The sequence below is a fragment of the Chlorocebus sabaeus genome, chromosome X (assembly GCF_047675955.1).
Source record: "Chlorocebus sabaeus isolate Y175 chromosome X, mChlSab1.0.hap1, whole genome shotgun sequence".
In the NCBI taxonomy this organism is placed as follows: Eukaryota; Metazoa; Chordata; class Mammalia; order Primates; family Cercopithecidae; genus Chlorocebus; species Chlorocebus sabaeus.
In genome coordinates, this window is record NC_132933.1 from 330886 (window position 1) to 347913 (window position 17028).

The 17028-nt window shown below is 40.0% G+C and overlaps 1 protein-coding gene across 4 annotated transcripts in view; it reads left to right on the forward strand.

The window, feature by feature from the left end:
• The first annotated feature begins 6119 nt into the window (after positions 1–6119).
• Positions 6120–17028, forward strand: part of VAMP7 (vesicle associated membrane protein 7) — a 47944-nt gene continuing 37035 nt past the window's right edge. For 2 of the 4 annotated variants that reach the window (XM_007993227.3, XM_007993225.3), the window contains exons 1-2: positions 6120–6263; positions 13759–13913. In XM_007993227.3, the coding sequence (XP_007991418.1) occupies positions 13768–13913 (146 nt within the window). In that variant the 5' untranslated portion in view covers positions 6120–6263; positions 13759–13767. Of the gene's footprint in view, positions 6264–11747; positions 11797–13758; positions 13914–17028 lie in introns of all 4 variants that reach the window. The other 2 variants (XM_073013271.1, XM_007993226.3) reach the window with 2 other exon arrangements.

Below are 17028 nucleotides of genomic sequence, written 5' to 3' on the forward strand. Positions count from 1 at the left end.
TCTGGAAAAGGGGGTTGATAATAATAATAATGACTTCACACCATTACTGCGATGATTAAATGCAGTAATATGTATCTGTCTTTCAACAAACTGTAATTGAGCACAAGCTCTGTGCTACCCTGAGAAGATAAGAGTGGTGAACAAGACTAATAATGTTCCTGCCCATATGAAATGTATATCCTAATGATGGTAAATGGAAAATAAGCTAGTAAACAATAAAAATATAATTATTTTAATTATCATAAGAAAATAAAACGAGAAAATACGTACAGAGGGAACATGTAGCACGTGGCTAATGAGAAGCCAGTGCTCATGGAAACTCCATCTGAGGAGGTGCCTGAATAACAAGAAAGACACGCACACAGATCTGGAGGTTCAGCATTCAGTGCAGAGTAAACAACTGAGGCAAAAACTCAAAGGTGAGCACATGCTTGGTCTGTTCTGAGGTGGAAATCAAGCACTTATTATATGACAATGACTTAAAGATGTATTTCTACCCCTGCACGTGTAAGGATAATTTATATGGGCATCTTCATTCTCGCCAAGAGTTGGAGAATGGGAAAGATATGGGAACCTGTCCCAGCTGCTTTCTCATTATTAAAGTGATTGATGACAAACATCAGTATATGTGCAGAGAAAAACATCCAGCACCTTTCACCAACAGAAAATTCATTAAATGCTGAAGGATTTTTAGCTAAAATTCTGACAACTGGAAATAACTCAAGGTGGAAAAAAATCTAATGCCAAGTCACAGACCTTTTTCATGAGGACACCAGTTTTGTGGTTTACCATTCCCTTAGAGTATGGATTCTTTTTTTAAAAAACATTTATTTATTTAATTTTTAAATTTTAGATTCAGGTGGTATGAGTGCAGGTTTGTTACAAGGGTATATTGCATAATGCTGAGGTTTGAGCTCCTAGTGAACCCATTGCCCAAATAGTGAACATAGTACCCAATAGGTAATTTTTCAGGGGAAAGAAGCTGTTCTATTAAAAAGAAACCTTGCACTCATATGTTTATTGCAGCACTATTCACAATAGTAAAGTCATGGAATCAACCTAAGTGCCTATCAATGGTGGATTGGATACAGAAAATGTGGAACATATACACCACAGAATATTAGGCAGTCATAATAAAGAATGAAATCATGTCCTTGGCAGCAACATGGATGCAGCTGGAGGCCATTATTCTAAGTGAATTAACATAGAAATAGAAAACATAGGCCATTATTCTAAGTGAATTAACAAAGAAAGTGAAATTGACATAGAAATAGAAAATCAAATACCACATGTTTTCACTTATAAGTGAGAGTTAAAGAGTGGGTACACATGGACATTAAGATTGAAATAAGAGTATGGATTATTTACATCAAATCAAAGAAGAGAGCCAACAGATGGGTCATACCCTCATTTTATGCTTACAACTTTGAACTGGAATTGTTCTTAATTTTCCATCAAAATTTTAAGAGAAGATAATTTCAAAAACAGTGCTGTCCTTCAGTTTCATAATCTTATGTCTTAAAACTAATCATTCAATATCTGATAGCAATAGCATCTATCTCAAAGTCATTAGTATACCTTGGTTATTAACATAATTCAAATTAACCCTTTCAGTGAAGCTGACATCACCTTTGCTATTTTTAGAAACTTTGAAACTTAAGAAAATGAGTTGCCTCCTCACTGCTACACTTCTACCTTCTTCACCAAGCCTTAGGCTTGCCCTTAGGGTTTCCTTTTTAGAATGTTCATTTTCTGTGAAGCAGGCCTTTTCTGTTATTCTCCATGCAGTGTGTTAGTTGTGGCTTTAAAGAGAAAAATTAGCTCCCAATTTCTCCAGAGCCACAAGTTAGTCGGTAAGAAAGAAAAGTCAAAAAGTGAAATAGTCTCAGGATTTGGAGTTTCTATATGAATATTCCATAGTTTTCTTAAACATTAGGAAAAGATAAAAAGACAAGCAGCCAGGGGAGGTGAAATTGGTAACAGAATGGAGGAGCAAAACATGGTAACTTAGTAAATAAAACACTTGAATAACTTTGCCAAATCAAAGCAGGTATTTCTATATCTGCATGCTCACGAGTTTCTAGAAAGGCTAATGAAATTGCTCTCCAGATGGGAGTTGATGTCAAGTCTTATAGCAAATGACAATGCTTTCAGCATTATCACAATATCACGTCACTTCACCTAAAAGTTGAAGAATCTACAATAACTCTGTTTGCTGAAGATCTTGAAAGTAGGAAGCAAAATCTGAATAGATGTACCCATGGGGCACATCTACTACACCTCTGTAATCTGCAACCAAACCAGAGTCATTCTCTGACAGAAAAATATTTCTTTGGACAAAAATAAATATATAAAGAGAGTTGGGTCATCAGCCTTCTTTTGTCAGAGTGTTAAGAACAAGAAATTTAAATCACCTCTATGAAGAATTTAAAATTTCCTTTATATACACAATTTAACTGTGTGCATATAAAATTAACAAAAATGCACTGATATCTAGCAGGTTGTTTAGGGAATGGTTCCTATAATTAGAGAGAAAAATGGCTTGCCAGAACGTGAACACCTATTACCAATAGCTGCACATAGTCATTGAAGGTTTAAATCAGACATATCTGTGGCCTTAAAAATTTTTTTTTGCCTGCCAGCACCATGGCTACAAGTAGCTATTAAACTGAGATATAATAAATAATCAAAATGTGGATGCTGGAAGTGCTTGACACATTATGAGAAGCAGTGTTCCTATCACAGATATAAAGAAATGGCATGTTCTTGATGTAATGAGAAATCTTACTACTATGTGGAACACAGACACCTCAGAAGTAATTAGCTGGGGGTAGTCGCACGTGTCTGTAGTCCCAGCTACTAGGGAGGTTGAGGCTGGAGGATCTCTTGAGTCCAGGAGTTCAAGGCTGCAGTGAGCTGTGATCTCGCCACTGCACTCCAGCCTAGGCAACAGAGCCAGATCCCGTCTCAAAAAATAATAATAATAATAATTATTATTATTATTATTATTATTATTCACAACTGCTTTGCAAAAGCTCTTGTTAGAACCACAGATGGCTCAGATAAACAGAGGAAGATACGTGATGACTCTAACTGGAATAAGCTGCAGTGAAAAATATATCCCATACTCAAATGTCAGTTACTTTATAGCTATTGATAATGTGTTAGCGCCCTCTACTGATTGTGAATTTCAAACGAGAACAGGTATCCTTAATGTAGGTCTGTTTTGACCATAACATAAGAGGAAGAAAAGTTGCCTAAGTTGAAACATCCAAGAGAAAAGAAGCATGAACAGCAATGGCGATCAGTGATACACTGGAATCGTGTGAATTATTTTGATTCAAAAGCAACAGAATCACTAGATGTGTTTGTAAACCACAAAATAACACATTACATGAAACTGGAAGCCATTATCCTCACCAAACTAATGCAGGAACAGAAAACCAAACACTGCATGTTCTCACTTATAAGTGGGAGCTAAACAATGCGAACACAAAGACACAGGGAAGAGAACAACACACACTGGGGCCTGTCGGGGTGGGGTTGGGGGAGGGAGAGCATCAGGAAAAATAGTTAATGCATGCTGGGCTTAACACCTAGGTGATGGGTTGATAGGTGCAGCAAATTACCATGGCAGACTTTTACCTGTGTAACAAACCTGCACATCCTGCACATGTACCCCAGAACTTACAATAAAATAAAATTAAGTAGGATAGAGGACAATCTGCTAAATCTAAGATGCATATTTGCAGCACTGCCCAGCATAGTAATAATTTAGAACATCTGGCAGCCCTTTAAAAGTCAACAGACTGCTTTCATCTCTGTTATCTCATGTGATCGTCCTAGGACTTGGTGGACAGAATTATCTCCATTTTACAGGGGAGGAAACTAAGGCTCCAAGATTTAGTAACTTACTTCAGTCTCATCAAGGGAGGACTGGATCAGATTCCTGATCCAATTGCCAGGAGGCAAAACCTGATCCAATTGCCAGGATCCAATCCTGATCCAATTGCCAGGAGGCAAATATTTCTGCTGTCCCACTGGAATATAGGGCTCCCCTGGACTGCCCTTCTAGGGTCTGCATTTGCCAGCTCTAGGATGAACACTTATACAGGAGCTATTTCTAAATATCTAGATATCCCTGTTTATCAGTGCCCCACCATTCACTATGGTAACCCTACATGCTGAAAATAACCATATTAAGGAAATTAGGCTGTGTACATTCACTCTCGTCGCCATCTTGGTTTTGGTGGGTTTTGGCTGGCTTCTTTACTGCAATCTGTTTTATCAGCAAGGTCTTTATGACCTGTATCTTGTGCTGACCTCCTATCTCATCCAGCGACTTAGAATGCCTTAACTGCCTGGGAATGCAGCCCAGTAGGTCTCAGCCTTATTTTACCCAGCTCCTATTCAAGATAAAGTTGCTCTGGTTCACATGCCTCTGACAGGGAGGCCTCAGTAAACTTACAATCATGGTGGAAGGCAAAGGGGAAGCAGGCACATCTTACATGGCCAGATAATTCATTACAAATTTTAGGGTATAGATAAGATTACTTTAGGAGAGAATATGGAGTAAGAGGGGGCTTTGCTAGAGTCCTAAAAGCTCTAAAGAGAGGCAATATTTAGAGTTCACACAGCTTAGTAACTCAGATCTCTCTGACTCTAAAACTCATTCTTTTTCTAAGATACTATGCTGCCTCTTAAAGAATAGATATTGAATACAATATAATTAAGTTAATATTAATATGAAATGTGAACCTTTGCAAAGGGGAGATAAAACAAGGGGAATGATTAAGATCGCCAGGAAGAGTGTGAAGAGTAAGAAGAGAAGATGGTGTAGGGCAGAACCCTATGGAATGTGAACATTTCAAAAGAAAATGAAGAGCTGCCACAGAGGTGGGAGGAGAACCAGGAGGGTGTAGTGTCTTGGAAAGAGCTAAGAGAATAAAGGGGTTCAAAAAGGAGGGAATAAGGGCCGTGTGCGGTGGCTCATGCCTGTAATCCCAGTTCTTTGGAAGACTGAGGTGGGTGGATCACGAGGTCAGGAGTTGGAGACCAGCCTGGCCAATATGGTGAAACCCCGTCTCTACTAAAAATATAAAAAATTAGCCGCATGTGGTGGCACGCGCCTGTAATCCCAGCTACTCAAGAGGCTGAGGCAGGAGAATCACTTGAACCTGGGAGGCGGAGCTTGCAGTGAGCCAAGATCGCGGCACTGCACTCCAGCCTGGGCAACAGAGTGAGATTCTGTCTCAAAAAAAAAAAAAAAAAAAGGAATAATCAAAGTAAAATCCTGCAGAGTTGAAATATGGTAATGGCTGAAAATTATCTATTTGTTTTAGCAACACTGTTGAGAATTTTGTCTGTAAAGGAGAGGTAGCAGAAAGACCACTAGCTTATCTGTGTTTGGTGAGGGGGCATAGGGTATGGGGTTAAGAAAGGTGACTTTGGAATGTTTTAGATGAGAGAAATTTTGACAGCCTTTAAGTCCTGATAGTAAAGAGCCAGTTAGTAGAGAGCCATGCAACAGCAGTCATGCAACAGCATGCAACAGCAGGGTTCATCAGAGGAGCTTGACTCTGAGTCAGCAACAGGGAATAGGGATGGAAGAGGGCTGGCTTAGATCAAAGGAGAGTAGTCGTTTATTATTATTATTATTATTATATTATTATTATTATTATTATTAGTGCAAAAAGAACAGGAGAAAGGATTGGTGAGAGGTACAAGAAAATTAGAAAATTTCATGGCGAAAGTAGAGGCAGTTCCTGTCAGATGAACTCTATTTTGTCTGTGAAGAAACAGGCGACGCTGCCTACAGAGACTAAGCAGGAGAGACGGGGCCAGCTTGGGTCTTCATTTATGCCGCCCACCATTGCTGGTAGATTCTTTATCTAGCCTGCATCCTCTCATTTTCCTGGATTCCTATACGGCGTTTGACGCTGTTTACCACAAGAAATGTCGAACGAACGTGAGACACTCAGGGATACTCCAGTCGGAACTACTACTCCCAGAATGCAGTACGGCTCCTGGGAAGTGCGGGCAGCTGGGAACGCAGCAGGCCTAGCCCTGTCGCCTGCTGCCATTGGAGGAGTGCTCCCACTCCCAAGAGGCCACGCGTAGGCGGGGCGCTTCATGCGGAAGTCGGCGGCGTCCGGTCCCGGCGTCCGGTCCCAGCCTCCTCTGGGAGCTGGCAGTTGGCGACACTTCGCTGACCCGCGCCCCTCGGTCCCGAGCCCGCGCGCCCTTAGAGGGTGCCCGGACAGGTAAATGGAGTGGGGCGCGCTCTGCGGGAGGCGAGGAGAGAACTGCGGGGAGAGGGCGGAGGTGTAGACGGAAAGGTGCTGGGGTGGAGCGAGGAGGCAGTGCAAGGGTGGCTTGGGCTTCTCTGGTGTCGACAGTTTCAGTTGTCGGGCAGGACCAGTTTTGGCGTCTTATGCCACTGGAAAGGCTTCGAGTTAGAGTGTCAGAATGCGTCACTTAAGCTGTCATTACAGGAGGGAAAAAATGTTAACTTTCTCTCAGTTTGCATTCTACAAGACCTTTCTGTAGCATTTAAATCTCTTGAGATCCCCCGAGTCTTCCAAAAACTCTCTACGTCCCTGTTCCATGACGTCACTTTCTGCTTCACCTTCTACTTCTGGCTGTTTATGCTCCTTCGTGGGTTCCTAGCCCCTTATTCGCCCTTCCTCCACTGCTCAGTATTGACAGTCCCCTTCTTCGTCTGTTCAGGAACTGTATTTCTGACCGACCCGTTTCCTCAGCTTCAGACCTGTTTGGTGTTTTTATTAGTGGCCAATGTTTATCAAATTCTGACCGCGTACTTTGGTAAATGCTTTACATCTCCCTCTCCCATAACTCTCACAAACAATCAACTGTCTTCATTCGGCCTCATTAATTGCTTTCAACTACCTGTATCTCCATTCTCCATCCATTGATCCCAGAGGATACAGTCATGTTTGGGATATTAATTCCCTTTGAATACCTGTGGCTGAGAGCAGATCCATTCATATATTTAACAAATATTTATTGAACGGCTGGTATATGCTTGACACTCTTTTAAGTGCAGGGGATACAGCTGTAAATAAGACTTAAGAGGTTGCTACTCTCAGGAACTTACATGTTTGTGTCTAGAGGGGAAAACAGGAATAATTGGGATTATGTTATATATTGGTTAATGCGAAATAAAACAGGTGGTTGACTTGAAAGGGTGGGATCCTATCCTAAGAAAGTCAGAGGGATCGGACTGGGTCTCAGAGCATCGTCCAGAAAGAATAGTTGTAATACCAACAGGAATAATCTTGATCTGTAACATGACTTTTCATAAACACCTCTTCTTTTCCCCTGTCTAAGCAGCGTTTATTCTTCATTCTTCTATCTCCTCCAAGGTTGTTGCATCAGAATTCATGGTTTATCTATAGTTGGTTTATTCCTTATAAGACCCAGAGAGAAGAGTGGGGGATTGGATTACTATTAGCTCACCTGCTTTATCTTACTGAGAAAGATAGTTTGGTTGTGAAAATATTATTCTTACCAGGTCCTTCTGAATATAAAGTTACCTACCATTTATAGTATATTTAAAACCAAAATATGCTCAATGTCCACTCATTTATTCAACAAATATTTGAGGGAATATTAGATGGTAGGCACTGTGCTGAGCACTGGGAAAATAGGGTAAAATACACACTTTGACCTCTCTTCCAAGGATAAATAATCCTAACAGTATACTGAGGAAATTCCTAAGGCATAGGCTGACACCTACATTCCTGTTCTTCATCCAAGGTGAGATCATCACAAAGCATTAAGACATTTTCTGAGCAATTGTGGACATTCTGAGATTATTCACTTGTTATTCTTTATCGCATTTATTTATATGTCTTTCCCCATTGTTCTATGGCTCCCTCAAGTATTGGAATCCCTTCTTCCTTAACTTTATACCTCTAATGTCTACTTTGACTGTCATATAGTAACCTGCCAGTACATACGTGTTGGATTGAAATAGAAAGACTCCCTATTTGATCAAATTTAAATGACATGATTTATACAAGGCCTTCTTTATGTAAGGCCATCAGCCGTATTCCTCAACCTTCTCATTCACCAAAGGTGGACCATTTCATCTTATCAGGCTAACTTATGTACCTTCTTTACCTTGTTCTCACCTCTATGCCTTCTCTTGTTCCATCCATCCCTCCTAAAATGATCTCCTATCTCTTCCCAGGCACCTTGTGTACCTCCCTCCATTAATTTAGTGGGCCAGTTAGTTTAATAATCTGCTCATGATATAAAGGTGGAAAAAAATTAATCTCCTTTTTATATTTCCTATGAAACATTCTGCCAATGAACTCTTGCAAGAATTAACATAATAGGTCCTCCTGCAATAATATAAATAATGATACAGAATACTTTTTAAAAATTTTACATTGCCTATCACCATGTGCTATGTAATGAGTTAATTGTACTACTTTATTTGAACAGTTGTATAACCTCTGTTCACACAGCATGTTTTGGTATCATTTGGTTTCTACTTGGTAGAAACACATCTTTTTTTGTTTGTTTTGTTTTTTGAGACAGAGTCTTGCTCTGTCACCTGGACTGGAGTGCAGTGGCGCGATCTCGGCTCACAGCAACCTCCACCTCCCAGGTTCAAGCAATTCTCCTGCCTCAGCCCCATGAATAGCTGGGATTACAGGTGCGCACCACCACGCCCGGCTAATTGTTTTTTGTATTTTTAGTAGAGATGGGGTTTCACCATTTTTGGTCAGGCTGGTCTCGCCACCCACCTTGGCCTCCCCAAGTGCTGGGATTACAGGCATGAGCCACCGTGCCCGGCCAAGAAACACATCTTTGAGTATTACTTTCTCCTTTGCCTGAGATAATTTAAGTGGTAATGTTATTCTGCCACGTTGTTATTTTCAGGATGTCAGTTAAAGTCTTAAGTATTAAAATTAAAGTTTTTTGGTGTTTTTTTTTTTTTTTTTGAGGCAGAGTTTTGCTCTTGTTGCCTAGGCTGAAGTGCAATGGCATGATCTTGGCTCACCTCAACCTCCATCTCCTGGGTTCAAGCGATTCTCCTGCCTCAGCCTCCCAAGTAGCTGGAATTACAGGCCTGCACCACCACGCCTGGCTAATTTTGTATTTTTAGTAGAAACAGGGTTTCTCCATGTTGATCAGGCTGGTCTCGAACTCCTGACCTTGGGTGATCCACCTGCCTCGGCCTCCCAAAGTGCTGGGATTACAGGCATGAGCCACCGCGCCTGGCCAAAACTGAAGTCTTATTCCATGCAGATATCTTTCAATTGTAAATCATTACTGCAAAAGACAAATTTTGTCTTTATAACGGATTAAAAACAACAGCAGTACAAGAGTGCTTGAGTCATGACTGTCATGAATTTAGGATGTGCCAACCTAAGATCAGCCAGATGCTTCTAAGATGTAAACATTAAGCATTGTCATTTTAGGTGATTTATTGACACCTATTTCTTTATAGACAGGAATGCAACTGCAGCACTGAATTGTGTGCCATTGCTCATTTATAAGACACACATGTAGATGATCCAGAATATTGTTATACATTTTTCAGCGTTATCAAAATACAAATGCAGAATTAAAAGATTTCTCAAAACACATGGACTTGGCCTTTCCCCTTAGTTACCTGAAACTGTCTTCAGCCTCTACTTGAAGATGCTTTTGCTGAGGAGGAGCAGTTTCATCATTGCTGTTCTATTTTATTACCAAATTTTTTTATACAGGCAATTCCTTACTTACAAATGTATATATTTTAAAAGTACTGTTGTAAGCTTGTTGTTTGGAACGCTGGATGTATTTTCTTCTATAAATAATGCTATCCATGACATTTACGTTGTTATGCCAACCAGTATCATTTTAACTTTTAATTTAGTGGACTTGAAGACCTTCCCCACAATTTACAATAACTCCTCTATTAAAAGACTGCATTTATAATTCTCATTTGAATTCCCTTATAGCATATCTTTTTTTTGAAACCCAACAACTAGAACAAAAATATCATTTCTTTAGTCCCTTAACATAGTAAAAACAGACTTTTCTAACTCTAAACTGTTGTGGGTGACCCTTCTAGCCCTTAGCTCTAAGGACAGTCTTCCAATATGAGCAAGGAAAAAGAAGGGATAGAGGTTTTAGAGAGGGAGGCAAGTTGGGCAATATGAGTATCTGGAAAGGGAAGAGTAGGATTTGTTTGGGTGAAGAGTGAGTTTCTAAAATGGAAGTCTGCATTGCTTGTCAGCCTTTTGGCTAAGATCAGGTGTAGTATCAGTTTAAAATGGGGGCTTGTTGTGGGTTGAATTGTGTCCTCCAGAAAGCTGTGTTGAAGTCTTAACCCATGGTACCTGTGAATGGGACCTTATTTAGAAATAGGATCTTTGCAGATGTAATTAAGATGTAATTGAAAATGAGGTCACACTGGAGTAGAGTGGGCCCTTGATCCAATATGACTGGCATCCATATAATAAAAGAGAAGAGACACAGAGAATGCAGTGTGAAGACACAGATACAGAGTATACCATGTGACTACAGAGGTAAAGATTGAAGTGCTGCATCTCCAAGCCAAGGAACACCAAGGATTGCCACCAAACTACCAGAAGCTAGAAAGAGATAAGGAAAGATTCTCTCCTACAGGTTTCAGAGGGAGCATAGCCCTGCCAACACCTTGATTTTGGACTTTTAACCCTCAGAACTGGTAGGCAATACATTTCTGTTGTTTTAAGCAACCAAGTTTTTGGTACTTTATTACTGCAGCTACAAGAAACTAATACAGGGTTCTTAGCAGGAATGAAGTAGAATTGGGATGATGGCTGTGGGACCAAGTGAGGAGTGAATAGGAGAACAAAGAGGAACAGAGTTGATATGGGGCTTTCCTTTATGTTGCATTATCTTTTTTTCTTCCCTTCTCTCTCTGGCTTATCTTTTCATTCTTTTTCTTCTTGGATCTTATCTTTATATAGCACTTCATGGTTTAGTAGGCATTTATATACTGCTAATAATTAGCAGAGCCAGGTTTTCTAACTTCAAACGCAGTGTTCATTGTACCACAGTTGTTTCTGTTATCCCAATACTCATCAAGACGTTATGGATTCTATTACAAGACGCTTACAGTGGGGGCAGGTAAGACTTCATAGGTGGGATTTTTAGCAGTATAGGAGAGAGGAAGGAATTCCCATTAGTGACGTCTGAAAGGAAAGTAAAATTTCTGTTGCTATGTACCCACTGTTTAAGAGTCATTTTTAAGTTGGGGGCTGTTTTTATTGAATGAAACACTACTTGCCTATAACTTATATCCATTGTTCCCAGTTATATTCTGAATAATGTGCTCCCTGTTCCAGGTGACTGTACTTTATATAAACTCAAAAACTATTGTAATGTTCCTTCTAAGTCCTCTTTCTCATGTTACATATCTCTAGTTCCTCCAGCCAGTCTTCAGATGACATAATCTCCATGTCTCTCGCCCATATTGTCTCCCTTTTGTCCAATCATTAAATATTCTACCCAGAATTGAATTCAGTATTTCACATATGTTCTAACCAGCACAGAGTGTCATGGGACTAGTACTTAAACAGGTCAAGACACCCTGTTTCTTAATGTACTTTGAGATTATGTAAGCATCTTTAAGCAATATCTCATACTGTTGGTTCATAATGAACTTACAGTCCACTGAAACACTAGATCTTTTTGTATTAATTGTTGCCAAGCTCAGTTTTCTTCTTGAACCTGCACAGGGACTGAGGCTCCTACTTTTTCATCTCTCTGGAACAGAGGTCAAGTAAGGTAAGAATAGAAAAGCAACCACTGTATTTTGCAACACAAAGGCTGTTGGTGACCTTAGGAAGCGTGGTTTTTTGGAGTGTTAAGGGCAACAGCCAGATTATAGTAAGTAGAAGAATTAAAAGGAGGCAGAGGAGCAGAGATAATGCGTAGCAATGCTTTGAAGAAACAGAACAGGGCCAGGCACGGTGGCTCATGCCTGTAATCCCAACACTTCGGGAGGCCAAGGCAGGTGGATCTCTTGAGCCCAGGAGTTCAAGACCAGCCTGGGTGAAATAGTGAAACCCTGTCTCTACAACAAAATACAAAAATAGCTGGGTATGGTGGCACACACCTGTAGTCCCAGATACTACGAAGGCTGAGTTAGGAGGATCACTTGAGCCTGGGAAGTGGAGGCTGCAGTGAGCCGAGATTGTGCCACTGCACTCTAGCCTGGAGCTTGGGTGACAGAGCAAGATCCTGTCTCAAAAAAAAAGAAAAGAAACAGAACAGTAGGATCCACAGTTAGGGAGGCTTTAGGATCAAGGGAAATTAAAGTATAAGACAGCAATTTGGAAACTATAACTTGCTACCTATTTGTAAGGAGAATTCTAGAAAGAAGATGGTCGAGATCACAACGCTGGGGAACAACTTCAATTCAAGAGTAGGAATGAAACAGAGACCCCCAAGAGACATTCAGCCCAAGAGACAGATGAGCACCTTCTACTCTGTGTGCTGTCCTTCCATGCTGGGATTGCAATAAGGAATCTGCATATTCCCTGGTCTCAAGCAGTTTGTAGTTTGCTGTTGTGTTTCACAAAGTATATTTGTGTGAATCACCTGCATCCAGACAGACTTGTATTAAATACAGATTCCAGGGCCCTAGTTCAGGCCTACGGAATCAGAATTTCAGGAAGTGATGCCAAGAGTTTGAATTTTTAGCAAGTGACTCATACTCTGCCACACAAGATGATTCGTATTCCCACAACAGTTTGAGAACCACTGGTATGTTGGATGCTGAGCATGTTAACAAATAAGAGTAGGTTTAACAGTTAATCGAAGACTAGTAAAGCATTTGTTCATCTCTTTTTATGTTTACGCCATTAAATAAGAGAAGCTGGGCTTGTTAGGTGGGAAATAATAGCACATATTCATAGGCAGACTTAAGAAAAATAAACTCATGCCATATTGTTTTAGTAACGTTTTGTTTATGAAGGGTCTTACCATTCCTTTCTTGTGGAAGCTTTGAGTTATTTTCACTTTGTTTCTATTATGGATAATGACTTTATACTGGCAGTGTACAGTAAAAGGATAAGATTATGGGCTCTAGAACCGTACTGCCTAGGTTTCAATTGCAGCTCCACACTTACTTGCTCTGTAATTTGGGGGAAATTATTTAAGTCATTTGTGCTTCAGTTTTCTCATCTATAATAGAAGTATCGTAATAGTGTATAATCTCATTGAGTTGTGAGGACTAAATGGATTAATAATTATAAAGTACTTAAAATGGTACCTGGCACATAGTAAACAATAAATATAGGCTATTTTTATTGTTAATAGTTATCTTTATGAATCTAGAGTCTTCTATTGAACTATTTCTCTAGGATAAATTTTCAGGATGAAATTTCTACATTAAAGAATGAAGACATCTTTATGTACCTTTGCTATCTATAGTCATTGCTTTTCAAAAGAGTGATATCTGTTTGTGCTGTAATAATTTGTAAATGAAATCTATCAATGGTGTGTGTGTGTGTATATGTGTTTTGTATGTCTCTTTATATGCATACAAGCATGGCTTAGGTTGTAAGTTTGTAGGAAACTTTGACCTTTTTTTAAAGCCTGCTGTTAAGTCTGTTGTTAAGTTTCATGTTATAGTACCTTGTTAGATATTATCTCCAGGTAGTGTGTTGATAAATGATAGTAAGTTACTTTTGAAAGATTATGTCAAATAAATATTCTAAATCTGTGTCTTTTTCCTTTTGATAGACTGAAGCCATGGCGATTCTTTTTGCTGTTGTTGCCAGGGGGACCACTATCCTTGCCAAACATGCTTGGTGTGGAGGAAACTTCCTGGAGGTGACAGAGCAGATTCTGGCCAAGATACCTTCAGAAAATAACAAACTAACATACTCACATGGCAAGTGAGTTCTGTTGTGCATGTGGTAAGGGATGAAAGAAGGGAATTCTGTTACTGTAATCAGAATGGTAGAAAAGTAGAAAACAAGCTTCTAGATACATAATTTGAATAAACTGACAGAATAGTAACCTTCAACAACTTAGAAAATATCTGGTTTTGTTACTTATAAATTTAACTTGTAATTATTTTATTCTATTATTGAAGTGATATTATTTTATTTTGAAGAAAGATATGGAAATGTTAAATATAAAAATGACTTTGCTCTAGAGCTGTGTGATATGTGAAATGATTCAGATAAGATAGATAATGTTCCTTTGTTCATTCTTTCAGTAAATATTTACTGAGCGCTTAACTATTGCCAGGCACTTTGCTTGGTGCTGGGGATATAACAAGAAATGTAGTATTTGCCTCATAAGGGTTATAGTTTAATGAGGGAGGCAGTCAAATCCATGATGTCAAGGGTGGGAGGGTGGGAAGTAGTAGATAGGAGGATGATATTCTAAGTAGAAGGAACAGCAGGTAGAGAAGTATGGAGGCATCAGATCATAGGGCGGGCATATTTAGGGAATTGCAGACTGTTCTCTGTGACTGGTGCCCAGGATGGTGAAAATAAAGCTAAAGAGAGATGGGTAGAAGAAAAGTCATGTAGAGCCTTGTAGGCCATATTAAGAGCTTGTACTTTACCCTGTGGGCAGTGGGAAGGCATTGAAGGTTTTCAGCCAGGATGTGACACAGTCAGGTTTTATTTATTTATTTAGAGACAGAGTCTCACTCTGTCACCCAGGCTGGAGTGCAGTGGTGCGGTCTTGGCTCACTGCAACCTCCATCTCCCAGGTTCAGATGATTCTCGTGCCTTAGCGTCCTGAGTAGCTGGGATTACAGGCGTGTACCACCATGCCCAGCTAATTTTTGTATTTTTAGTAGAGACAGGGTTTCACCATGTTGGCCAGGCTGGTCTCAAACTCCTGACCTCGAGTGATTCACCTGCCTTGGCCTCCCAAAGTGTTGGGATTACAAGCGTGAGCCACCGCGCCTGGCCTTCAGTCAGTTTTTGCTTTAGAAAGATCACTCTGGTGACTGTTAGAGTGGCCATAGATGGGAAATCTTAGTAGTTAGTTTTAAAAAGTGCTTCAACCTTCCCCATTGGCACTTGAAAATCTTTTCTTACTTAACCCAGCCTTACTTCCTTAGTTCTTATCTCAGAATGAGGTCCTTATTACTTTCTATGGCTAACCCCTTATACAGTTTAAGGTCCACTCTAAGCTACTGTGAGAGAGACCCCTGAGATACAGTATTAATTTTAGTGAGATAGTCCAGAGATGAGTGGTTTGGGATGTTGGGGTGGCTCTTCCATTTCCAATTCCCTAATTCCCAAAGCAATTAGTGCTTTCCACCTCTGGCCAAGGCAGCTCCTTTGGTGCTTGTTATATCCCAGTGCTTGCCCAGTAATTTTAAAGGCAGGACCCAGAAGTGGCCTGATATTGTTGAGAAGTTTCTACTTACATCTTATTGTTCACTACACAGTCATGTAGCTAACATAGCTAGAAGGGAGGCCAGGAATTTTCTTCTGGCTATCCAGTCGTAGGCTCAACTAAAACTCTGTTACTCTGGAGGAAGTTATAGGATATCAGGGGATGACTTGCAGTCTTCCAGTCTGCTCTTCTGGCCACCCAGATATTTCAGTGAACCTTTCTTCCCAAACATAGAATATGCCTCTTCTCTGAGAAAGGTAGCTCAAAAGACCTATCTAGTCACTGTGTTTGGCTCCAAGTCCAGCATGTCTAGGTGGTACACAGTCCTCTCCATCAGGCCCTGGAGTGGCTCCTGTGGTCTACTGACCATAAACTAAAAGATAAGTCATATGTTTTCCCTGCTCTCCCAGCCTAACCCAGTAGACAACGGTGAAATAAGGATCATCATAGTGAGAGTTACAAACTCCCATTTGGAAAAGGGAAGAATGAGAAACATGTAGAAGTCGTTGCTTTCCAGTAATGATCAAATAATTGCCTCACACAATTTCAAAGACCCCTATTCTGACCAGGTAGTGGTTAGTGGTTCTGCTTTCTTGGAGGAACTCCCTCACCTTTTTTCCCTGACTCCTGGCTTTGTTCTACAAGAAGTTCTTCCTTTCTGGTCACATCCAAAATGGGAGTTAGAGAGTATATCGTCTTTGGCAATTGTACACATTTTGTAGTCCTCTTCCTGCCAGCATAGGTTTGTGGGCCTAGAGGTTAAGGGTTAAATAATCCTAGCCTCTTATGATTTGGGCTTTATACTTTCCCTAAAAATGTATTAGACTTACAAACTGTGTTTCTAGGTAGCTCCTGGGAAAATGTCCAGGGAAAGCACATGTAGTCCTTTTAGAGGCAAGACTGGGAAATAGGGCATATATCTTCCGCTCATGTATTATGAGCCAGAATTTAGTCACAGCCATATGTAGCTTTAAGAGAGTATAGAATATGTAATCCAATTAAAATGCAGTTATAGTAGAAGGAGATGTTATCTGTCTGCCATGCCTCTCTACCTGTGCCTCTGATCTAGCTGTGTTATTTTGAGCTTTGGTACCTTTTTTTCATGCTTTTGTTATCTTCTAGGAATGTTGTTCTCCTCTTAAGCCTCCTTGTAAACTTTTGCTCACTTTACAGGTCCCAAGCGAAATACTTTCTTAATTTGTAGTTTAATGCCTCTAAAAGGGCAGTTCTGATCATGTTCAACAGATACTGTCTGCCCTTAAGGTAAAATTCCTTAACAGGACTTGGAATATTCTTCAAGATCTGCCACTTTTTCCTTCTCTGGGCTCATCTTTTACTACTTTAGTCCTCAGTTTTGCTTTCCAGCCATACGTAGCCATTTGCAGTTCAATGCTATGTTCTTTCTCTCTTCCTAGCCTTTGCAATAGCTGTTACCTTTTACTGGCATATATTTATCTACTTACTTTTTTAAAAATCTCACTTCGGGTTCCTGAACTTAGATGTTTCCTTTTCCAGAAACCCCTGAACACTAACACTGAGTCAGTCACCCCAATCAGACACTCTTTTTATGTGTCTACATAGCATCTAATTTGTTCATATTGTAACACTTATCACACTGTATTATTATTATTATTATTATTATTATTT